Consider the following 11,891-nt stretch of genomic DNA (forward strand, 5'->3'; position numbering starts at 1 on the left):
GGATAATCCCCGTTCCGCTTTGACGCGGCAAAACCGATAAGGTGAGTCACCCGTGCATTGCATCGATAGACAGACAGCCCATCCTGTCCATTTCACGGAAAAGCCCTCGCCATCTTGGCTGGGTGGATCCGTGGATGGATGGAGGAGTGGTTTTCCTCCATGTGCGCGCATTTATTTTGCTTCCCTTCCCTTTGCTTCCGTCCCTTTCAGTTCCCATTCTACTATCGTCTCTCTCCCCTCCCCACTATTATATAGCCATGGGTGGCGCACTGCCTCCCTCCCTCCATCCACAAGGCCTTCCTTCCTTCCTTCCTTGTGTTTGTGCTAGCAGCGCACGCACCCCACACCACCACGACAATCACCCTCCAAGCGCGACTCCTGCGTGCTTGCTTGCTAGAGTCGAGCACCACCTACCCAGGCAGCTAGCCAGAGCGAGGAGATAGAGAGCGATGAGGCAGTCGAGGTTCAAGAGGATCTGCGTCTTCTGCGGCAGTAGCCAGGGCAAGAAGAGGAGCTACCATGACGCCGCCATTGAGCTCGGCAACGAGCTGGTAGCCATGCTTTACTAGCCACACTCACCACTCTCCCTACCTCTATGCGCGTGCGTAGTCACACCATATATATTTCTGAACCGGCCGGGCCGGCTAGTCACTTACACCATATGAATTTGCAATTTACTTTGCTGCCCAACTTTTGTCAAAATTTGCCCCGCTTGCGGCTTGCCTTCCTCCTCCACAACAATTCCACAAAAGTCATTCCTCCCCTGTGCTCGTCAAACATCGCCGGCCCTACCGCATTCACGGCTCCATTAAATCGAAATTGAATTATAGCCATGCTAGCTCTGTTCTGCCCCCCACCCTCTTGATCGATCGCGTTCAAGAAGCATGTTTCATCTGTACCGGCCGTTGAGGAGGAGTTTAACCGTGCAGTTTTCCTATTTGAATTTACTGGGTGGTGACTTGGCACGTTGCTGTGGCAGGTGGCGAGGGGCGTGGACCTGGTGTACGGCGGGGGGAGCATCGGGCTCATGGGCATGGTGTCCCAGGCGGTGCACGACGGCGGCAGGCACGTCATAGGGTATGTAACAATCTCAGCTCAGCTTGGCTCTTCTTCTTTTTCTCATTTTGCTAGCTAGCTGGGCTGGCCTGGTGGATGCATGTGCTGATCGCTTGTTTTGTCATCTTGTTGTCCACGCGCAGTGTCATTCCCAAGACCCTCATGACCCCAGAGGTATGTCCGCTACTCGTGCATGTCTACAACTACTAGGAGCGAATATCCTGTGTACTAGATGCATGCTTTTAAATTAATTAATTAATTAATTAACTGGAGATTCAAAAAAAAAACCCTGAAAGAACGTAGTGTCTCGCTAATTTTGAAGCTGAAACTCGATTTGCTTTTCTAGATGATCAGACAAAATTGGCCAGCAACATGTAGTACTAGCAACTTCCCACGCGTACTACCAAACAGACCGACATTCTCCGCCGTCCATGGCCTGCCGTGGCTCGTCCGAAAGATCTTGGCATGCCAGTTGGGTCCCTGCTCGTACTACCTGCAGCTTGCAAACGCTTGCTTCTGTTGGAGCCAATCATGGCAACGTGCTAACGTTCGGGACTTGTTTATGTCGTCGCTGTTAGTGTTAGGGCGTAGAGTCACTAATAATCAAATGGGCTTGGGAGTTTGAAGCACTCCTGCCGGTGCTGCAGTCCCAGGGGACATGGCACTTGGGTGTGCAAAAGAAAAGAATACCCTCTACTACCACTCCTACCTGGAGGAGGAGCAGCTGTGATCAAGAGGTAGCAGTATGCTTCTGGCACAAATCCAGATCTCGGCGTGAGGATAAACTACTAGTGGCGCAAAAAGCGCAGCTGTACACTAGTAGTAGAGCAATCTCTTGCCACCAAAAGCCTTGCCATGGCAGCATATTGGGTTATTAGCATCATCTCCTTTCTAATCTGCCTGCTAGGGGAAAAGAGATATTGCCTTCTTTGGCTGCCCGGCCCTCATGTTTTCTTCAGAATAATGCGTTTCCAAAAGATAAATGAAGTGCTCGTCCATGATACGCACTAGGGTTACCGTATCGTATTGTGGTTTATCCTATACTACTATGTCACATCACTGGTAGATGGTGTGCTCAGAAACAATTAAATCGTACGTGCTTCAGAGGACTCTCATGTTCATGCATATCCAGAGTCGTTTTTCTTTTATGTTGGTTGTGGCTTTTTGCGTGGTCCTCAGCCTCCTGCTAGTCCTTTCAACCTTGCCCAAGGGGGTAAAAAAGAGAGAGGATATTTGAAGCAGCTAATGACATTTTCGGCCCCCTTTGAGCACAATCATGCCCCGTCTTGGGAATGTGCTAGTGTTTGTCTCCGCAGATCAAATACTATGTCGCCAAACACGAAGAGACCAAGCATGCATCATGGCATGGCAGAGACTTATTTCCTTTGCAGCAATGTTGATGTTTTCTCTGTGTCTGTTTCAGATAAGCGGTGAGACGGTGGGGGAGGTGAGGGCAGTGGCGGACATGCATCAGAGGAAGGCAGAGATGGCAAGGCACTCTGACGCCTTCATAGCCCTGCCTGGTGAGTCACACCAACTCAGCACACACATGTAACCATATTAGCCTGCCTGCCTGCATCTTTACCTCGTCTGGATCTGGATCAGGTGAATATATAGAACATTCATTGCTCTGCAGAAATCAATGGCAGGTTACAGTCAAGTGGTAGATCAGGCTGTAACTTGGGGCATTTTTCACATGTCTATCCAAAAAATGAAAGCTAGCTCCAGATCCCATGCATGAATCTGGGTCCAGCTAGCTAGCTGGTGTAAATTCCCAATAATTGGGGCAAACGTTTTAGCAGTAGCATCGCCCCCACCGGGTACATGCATGGAGGTGTCGAGCCGCTGAGAGCCGCTCGTGTTGCACGTCCTGCTGTGCGATGTACAACGAACCAGTAGCAGATTATTCACGTGACTTGTGTCAATGCAGGAGGATATGGTACGCTGGAGGAGCTACTCGAAGTGATTACATGGGCGCAGCTCGGCATCCATCACAAGCCGGTACGGGCTGCCACTGTCCTTTCTGTCGATCCTTCCTTGAGGTTGAAACTGAGAAATGCCTGAACGAACGCGATGTTGCTTGCTTTGCTTCAGGTTGGGCTGCTGAACGTGGACGGGTACTACAACTCGCTGCTGACCTTCATCGACAAGGCCGTGGAGGAAGGGTTCATCAACACCAGCGCGCGCCGCATCATCGTGCTCGCCCCCACGGCCGAGGAGCTCATGGAGAAGCTCGAGGTACATACATATTTTCTGACCCTGAACCTGAACTCGCGCGTGTAAAATTCTGCATCTGACGATGAGACTGCTTGTTTCTGTTCAGAACTACGTGCCTTACCACGACAGGGTGGCGTCGAAGCTCAACTGGGACATAGCGGCGGAGATAGGGCACCTAGGGTACTGACCAGGACGTTGTGGGTGCAGACCAAGGGCGAGGCCGGCCAGCCGGTTGCCATGCATGCATGTGTTTAACTCTGATGATGATGATGCGGATTTGCAGTGCAGGATTGATGAAGGGGTTTCCGTTGTTTGATTGTTGTAGTAGTAGTAGCAAATTATGTGAGCGTGCGTGCGTTTTGTATATGTTGTGCTTCCATCGGGGACAGCTCAAGGATATTGTAAAACCTGACCGGTTTCAAGCTCCCTATTAGAGCATCGCCGTCCATGTCCATCTCTACCTGCTTAATTAGTACTACCACTGCTGCTGCTGGTATCAGTCAATATAATGTTAGTTTTTCAAGGTTGTGCGTCCATTGACAACAACATGTACTATAGCAGTGTGCACAACTTTGGTCAGTCAAACTGAGCATTGAATCAAGAGGTGTGTGTGTTTCTCTGAACTATTACCCCTACGCTATGGTTTGTTTTGTGTCTTTCATGTTTGTATTTGGCTTTCACTTGCTTTTTCTTATATTATCAAGAGATGCATGACTTCGGGGTCTGGTTTTCTCTTGTTTTTGTTGCATGTCGGTGTCTGATACTCCTACGTCTCAAAATAAGTGTCTCAACTTTGCACTAGCTCTAGTACAAATTTGTGCTAAACTCAAGACACTTATTTTGGGACAGAGGGAGTATATTACAAGATTGTAATCGAACGGTACAAGAAAGGCTGAAAATGCTGAATGGAAGATGAGCACCATGGAGGCTGAATTTGAAAATTTTGAAATTCATACTTTTACATTTTAAAATCTTTTTTTAATACACATACACCCTAATGTATATGTGTGTAAATTTTCATGATGAAATATGTTAAAATGAGAGCTACAAAAAAGTGGCTTTTCAACACATACACTGTTCTTTTCAAACTCCTTTATTTTGCGGCACACAATCTGAGCTATTTCATCATGAAATACATGAATATACATTACATCCTTGTATATGTGTATGACTTTTAGAAATTTTTAAAATTGCAAAGTTTGATTTTTTTTTTAATTTTTCGGCCTCCAATGTGACCTACTCAAGAGTCGAGAAAGAAAAAATCAATAGGTGCCAGGGCCGAGGCATCAGAGCCAGGCCTTCGTGATCATCACTAGTTACAGGGCGCTGCACTAACTACAGGACATCCCCAATGCAAAACAAACACTAAAAGCCTATCTCTAAATGTGGCACAGCCCGCATCGAAACAACTCAACCTCGGAGGCAATCTGATGGTACACCTTGCAAGCAATTTTGTTCCTTTCCTTCCAAAGCATCCATCGGTGAGGACAATGACGGAGTCAAAACCTTTTTGTGCATGTCGAGGAACCAACGAGCAAGATATGGCCCACCACTAGACGAGAACGCAGGTCGGGCTCGGGGTGAAGTGGGTAATGCGACAATGGGAGAGGGTGGAGTGCCAGACCTCATGAGCGAAACACAACGTTCTTAGTAGTCACTCTTTCTTAATAGTACGGTTGTCCTATGACTCAAAAGAAACCAAAACAAAACTCCCGGGTCTTGGGATAACCACGCCTTTTCCCATTTTGAAAATTGGGGTGGTCAACCATCTCCATATAAAACATTCGAAAGGCCAATGAACATAGCTAAACTTTAATAATCATCATTAGTCTCGCTAACCACATGTCATCACATCAAAATACCACTAGGGATTAAATGCACTTTCAATAACTCGCCCCAAAAGACCTGAATTTTGGGTAGGACTTTCTGTTTCATAGAGATTTCCAAACTTTTTCACCACTGTTCAAACTACGAGCCATATCATTCACTATTGACGTGTTTGGTTACTCACATCGTTTTTGCCACTTTGCATACTTGTTCCAAGTGAGCCTGGTTGAGCTAACGCAGGCAATAAACCAACATCTGCATGTTGATTTTTTGTCTGCATCCCTTTACCATGCATCGTAGCAACGACTCTACGCATTGTGCTTTGCTTGGTCGCATTGGCTCGGCTCATACTACTGCTCGTTGTTTGGTTGCATACAGACAGTGAGGTCTAGCTACCTTGTATCCTACCTGGTGAGCTTTCCAACTACATCTTACACACGGTCACACCAGTAGAACAACACTGCAAGCATGACAAACTGAATGATGACGATGAAGTTCTTCAACCCAAACTGTCGATCCGACTTGCCAAGTTCAACACTGCATGCCTACTTGAGCACGGCCTTGGAGTAAGGATCTGCTGTCGCCTGCTTACTCTTAAACCCTTTTGTGGCGGCTGTTTTTGTAACTCGCCACTTGTTCATTGCATGCTTCCCATGAACTATAAACCCCTCGAACCCTCCCTCGGAACACCACATACCACTTGTCTTAGCATGGCACAGGAGCAATAATTCTAGAAGCAAGCAATGGATCACAATAGACATGAATCATAAGTAAGCATGCATGATCATACTGCTTAACAAGTTCATCCTACCACTACTATGGTGTCATCCTACCACCGCTTGTTCACCATCAGCATAAGGGGTTACTATACCACCTCATCAAAATAAATAGGCCAGCATCAAGAGTATATCAAGCCTTCCCTACCACAAAATGTGCATCGCCGTCGTCGTTGAGGATCATGCACGTCATCACCACCACCAGAAGCAGCACTAGTAGTAGTGCTTGCCTGCCCAGGTCCTAAGCCAGAGCACCCCGTGGGTGTCTCCCATGGCAACAAACCCAACACATTGGGCTTTGTTGCCTAGCAGGTGGCTCAGAGACGCCATGAGAGCCTCTAGGCTGAAGCCACTTTGGTCCATGACGACGATGTAGAGGTCAGGGTGGACGTAGACCGGATTGCTTCTCCCTGATGGCGCTTGCGACCTCCTTCACAACCTGAGTCATGCTGGTGAAGACGGTCAGCTCGTCCTCCATCAAGGCTCCCCTCTTCCTCTTCCTATCAAACATAGGAAACGTGATCACCATCCTTGACAGGACCATCAAGGACAATGGTCTGTGACTCCTGGGTGTCTGGATACTCGGGCATAGGCGAATGCAATGACTCCCGGCTCCCAGGGCATGCTTGCCGGTTGCTAGCCCGAAGGAGAAGATCTGCTATATCTAGTTGTAGTTTTGGATGGGTGTGTTGAGAAACTCTGCGTGCTTGGGGTGAGCCTAAGAAAGTAACACAACAGAGTGGTTAGTTAGAATCACATTGTACATGGGCTTAAATAGGTGGTTAGTTAGAATTGCATGGTTCGTGCGCTAATCGTGGTGTGGCCTTGGTAGTGCTCTTCCTTTAAAAGGATCAAGCAGGTGTCCTGATCCCATGAAGCACCGCTCAAGTCTCTGAGCTTGGACGCTGTGATCCACCTCACTCTCCGGTTCCTGAGGTGGTTGTATACCTGGGTTGAGGTGACCACCTGCCCACCGAACTCGAACACATGCTTTGCCATAGCATTCAAGTGCACCTCCTTGAAGGCCTTGTCAGTCCTCACCCCGCTAGCTATGATTTTATTTGTAAGAATGACATTGACAGGAATGGCTGCCATTTCTTGGAGTTCATCCTGCCCTCTTTCTTATCCTTTGCGGCTGCCTTTTGAGCAGCAGCATGAGCTACAACATTGGGTCGAGCAGCACAGATGATGAAGCCACAAATGGTAGAATCATAGGTGATACCTCAAAAAATCTAAATCAGGAGGCATCTGGTCGATGGGAGGCTGGGAGGCCTTGACATAGGGGGCACGAACTAGCTTTGGAACACGACAAGGGCCTAACTAAACTCTTGCGTGCTCATATCCTACAAGCGTAAGCATCAAGAATAGTAGAGCACACTACACATCGCCTGTTGGGGAACGCGGTAATTTCAAAAATTTCCTACGCACATGCAAGATCATGGTGATGCATAGCAATGAGAGGGGAAGAGTGTTATCCACGTACCCTCGTAGACCGTAAGCGGAAGCGTTATGACAACGCAGTTGATGTAGTCGTATGTCTTCACGATCGACCGATCCTAGTACCGAAAGTATGGCACCTCCGCGATCTGCACACGTTCGGCTCGATGATGTCCCACGAACTCTCGATCCAGGTGAGTGTCAAGGGAGAGCTTCGTCAGCACGACGGCATGATGATGGTGATGATGATGCTACCGCCGCAGGGCTTCGCCTAAGCACTACTATGATATGACCGAGGTGGATTATGGTGGAGTGGAGGAGGGGAGGGGTCGGCCCTCTCTATGGCGCGCCCTAGGGGAGTCCTACTCCCATCGGGAGTAGGATCCTCCCTTCCCTAGTTGGAATAGGAGAGGAAGGGAAGGAGGAGTAGGAGAGAAGGAAAGGGGGGCCTCCCCACCCCCCACCCCCAAACCTATTCCAATTTGGCCTCCTGCCCAAGGGGGGCGCACCAGGCCCTTGTGGGCTGGTGTGCTTCCTTCTTATGGCCCATAAGGCCCATAACTTCTCCCGGGGGGTTCCGATAACCTCCCGGTACTCCGGAAAAATGCCCGAACCACTCGGAACCATTCCGATGTCCAAACATAGGCTTCCAATATATCAATCTTTATGTCCCGACCATTTCGAGACTCCTCTTCACACCCATGATCACATTCGGGACTCCGAACAACCTTCGGTTCATCAAAACACATAAACTCATAATATCGAACGTTAAGCGTGCGGACCCTATAGGTTCGAGAACTATGTAGACATGACCAAGACTCACTTCCGGTCAATAACCAATAGAGGAACCTGGATGCTCATATTGGTTCCTACATATTCTACGAAGATATTTATCGGTCAAACCGCATAACAACATACGTTGTTCCCTTTGTCATCGGTATGTTACTGTTGGAAATATGCCCTAGAGGCAATAATAAAATGGTTATTATTGTATTTCCTTGTTCATGATAATTATCTATTGTTCATGCTATAATTGTATTAACCGAAAAACGTAGACCACAACATGTCCCTAGTAAGCCTCTAGTTGACTAGCTCGTTGATCAATAGATGGTCATCGTTTCCTGACCATGGACATTGGATGTCATTGATAACGGGATCACATCATTAGGAGAATGATGTGATGGACAAGACCCATCCTAAGCCTAGCACAAGATCGTATAGTTCGTCTGCTAAAGATTTTCTAATGTCAAGTATCATTTCCTTAGACCATGAGATTGTGCAACTCCCGGATACCGTAGGAATGCTTTGGGTGTACCAAATGCCACAACGTAACTAGGTGGCTATAAAGGTGCACTACGGGTATCTCCGAAAGTGTCTGTTGGGTTGGCACGAATCGAGACTGGGATGTGTCACTCCATGTAAAGGGAGAGGTATCTCTGGGCCCACTCGGTAGGACATCATCATAATGTGCACAATGTGACCAAGGAGTTGATCACGGGATGATGTGTTACGGAACGAGTAAAGAGACTTGCCGGTAACGAGATTGAACAAGGTATTGGGATACCGACGATCGAATCTCGGGCAAGTACTATACCGGTAGACAAAGGGAATTGTATACGGGATTGACTGAATCCTTGACATCGTGGTTCATTCGATGAGATCATCATGGAAACATGTGGGAGCCAACATGGGTATCCAGATCCCGATGTTGGTTATTGACCAGAGAGATGTCTCAGTCACGTCTGCATTATTCCCGAGCCCGTAGGGTCTACACACTTAAGGTTCGATGACGCTAGGGTTATAGGGAAAGTATGTACGCGGTTACCGAATGTCATTCGGAGTCCCGGATGAGATCCCGGACATCACGAGGAGTTCCGAAATGGTCCGGAGGTGAAGATTGATATATTGGACGAAGGGTTTCGGAGTCCGGAAGTGTTTCGGAGGTACCGGGTGATGACTAGCATGACCGAAAGGTGTTTCGGGAGCCCCGGCAAGTGTTGGGGGGCTTCATGGGCCAAGGGAAGGGGGCAAACCAGCCCACTAAGGGGCTGTGTGCCCCCCCCTCACCTATTCCCACGTGACCAGGGGTTTGGGGCGCCCCATCTAGGGTTCCCACCTCCTGGCTTGGGGGCCAAGTCACCCAAGGGGGAGATCCCATCTGCCCTGGCCGCCGCGGCCCCTAGGGGAAACCCTAGGGTGCCTCCCCTTGCCCTTGCCCCTATATATAGTGGAGGTTTTGGAGCTGCTCAACACACGAGTCTCTCTCTCCCAAGGCGCAGCCCTACCTCTCCCCCTCCTCGTATCTCGTAGTGCTTGGCGAAGCCCTGCTGGAGCACCGCGCTCCTCCACCACCACCACGCCGTCGTGCTGCTGCTGGACGGAGTCTTCCCCAACCTCTCCCTCTCTCCTTGCTGGATCAAGGCATGGGAGATGTCACCGGGCTGCACGTGTGTTGAACGCGGAGGCGCCGTTGTTCGGCGCTTAGATCAGAATCGACCGCGATCTGAATCGCTACGAGTACGACTACCTCATCCGTGTTCTAGTAACGCTTCCGCTTAGCGATCTACAAGGGTATGTAGATGCACTCCCCTTCCCCTCGTTGCTAGATTACTCCATAGATTGATCTTGGTGATGCGTAGAAAATTTTAAATTTCTGCTATGATCCCCAACAATTACTTGCCCAAGATTCGATCGTGGGTATCTCAATACCTAGTTCAATATCATTACCGGCAAGTCTCTTTACTCGTTCCGTAATGCATCATCCCGCAACTAACTAATTAGTCACAATGCTTGCAAGGCTTATAGTGATGTGCATTACCGAGAGGGCCCAGAGATACCTCTCTGATACTTGGAGTGACAAATCCTAATCTCGATCTATGCCAACTCAACAAACACCATTGGAGACACATGTAGAGCACCTTTATAATCACCTAGTTATGTTGTGACGTTTGGTAGCACACAAAGTGTTCCTCCGGTATTCGGGAGTTGCATGATCTCATAGTCATAGGAACATGTGTAAGTTATGGAGAAAGCAATAGCAACAAACTAAACGATCATCGTCCTAAGCTAACGGATGGGTCAAGTCAATCACATCATTCTCTAATGATGTGATCCCGTTAATCAAATGACAACTCATGTCTATGATTAGGAAACATAACCATCATTGATTCAACGAGCTAGTCAAGTATAGGCAAACTAGTGACACTCTGTTTGTCCATGTATTCACATATGTACTAAGTTTCTGGTTAATACAATTCTAGCATGAATAATAAACATTTATCATGATATAATGAAATAAATAATAACTTTATTATTGCATCTAGGGAATATTTCCTTCGGACTCCCACTTGCACTAGAGTCAATAATCTAGTTCACATCATCATGTGATTTAACACCAATAGTTCACATCTTTATGTGATTAGTTCACATCTCCATGTGACTAATACCCAAAGGGTTTACTAGGGTCAATAATCTAGTTCACATCGCTATGTGATTAACACCCAAAGAGTGATCATGTTTTGCTTGTGAGAGAAGTTTAGTCTACGGGTCTGCAACATTCAGATCCATATGTATTTTGCAAATTTCTATGTTTACAATACTCTGCACGGAGCTACTCTAGCTAATTGCTCCCACTTTCAATATGTATCTAGATCGAGACTTAGAGTCATCTAGATTGATGTAACTCTTTTATCACCTCCATAACCGAGAAATATTTCCTTAGTCCTCTAAGGATAATTTTGACCGTTGTCCAGTGATCTACTCCTAGATTACTATTGTACTCCCTTGCCAGAATCATGCTAAGGTATACAATAGGACTGGTACACAGCATAGCATACTTTATATAACCTATGACTGAGGCATAGGGAATGACTTTTCGTTCTCTTTCTATTTTCTGTTGTGGTCGGGTTTTGAGTCTTTACTCAACTTCACACTTTGCAACACAGGCAAGAACTCCTTCTTTGACTGTTCCATTTTGAACTACTTCAAAATCTTGTCAATGTATGTACTGATTGAAAATCTTATCAAGCGTTTTGATCTATCTATAGATCTTGATGCTCAATGTGTAAGCAGCTTCACCGAGGTCTCTCTTTGAAAAATTCTTATTCAAGTATCCTTTTATGCTATCCAGAAATTCAGTATCATTTCCGATCAACAATATGTCATCCACATATAATATCAGAAATGCTACAGAGCTCCCACTCACTTTCTTATAAATACAGGCTTCTCCAAAAGTCTGTATAAAACTATATGCTTTGATCAACTCATCAAAGCGTATATTCCAACTCCAAGATGCTTGCACCAGTCCATAGATGGATCGCTGGAGCTTGCACACTTTGTTAGCACATTTAGGATTGACAAAACTTTCTTGTTGTATCATATACAACTTTTCTTTAAGAAATCCATTAAGGAATGCAGTTTTTACATCCGTTTGCCAGATTTCATAAAATGTGGCAATTGCTAACATGATTCGGACAGACTTAAGCATCGCTACGAGTGAGAAAATCTCATCGTAGTCAACACGTTGAACTTGTCAAAAACCTTTTTGCAACAATTTGAGCTTTGTAGATAGTAACACTA

General features: G+C 46.9%; 1 protein-coding gene across 1 annotated transcript; it reads left to right on the forward strand.

The window, feature by feature from the left end:
- The first annotated feature begins 270 nt into the window (after positions 1-270).
- LOC119269208 (probable cytokinin riboside 5'-monophosphate phosphoribohydrolase LOGL10) lies at positions 271-3,796 on the forward strand. The gene is made up of 7 exons (XM_037551003.1): positions 271-551; positions 980-1,077; positions 1,200-1,230; positions 2,480-2,579; positions 2,987-3,057; positions 3,151-3,294; positions 3,380-3,796. The coding sequence occupies exons 1-7, from the start codon at positions 450-452 to the stop codon at positions 3,458-3,460; spliced, it is 627 nt and encodes a 208-aa protein (XP_037406900.1). The 5' UTR covers positions 271-449; the 3' UTR covers positions 3,461-3,796.
- The last annotated feature ends 8,095 nt before the right edge of the window (positions 3,797-11,891 follow it).

This window comes from Triticum dicoccoides, chromosome 1A (genome assembly GCF_002162155.2).
Source record: "Triticum dicoccoides isolate Atlit2015 ecotype Zavitan chromosome 1A, WEW_v2.0, whole genome shotgun sequence".
Lineage (NCBI taxonomy): Eukaryota > Viridiplantae > Streptophyta > Magnoliopsida > Poales > Poaceae > Triticum > Triticum dicoccoides.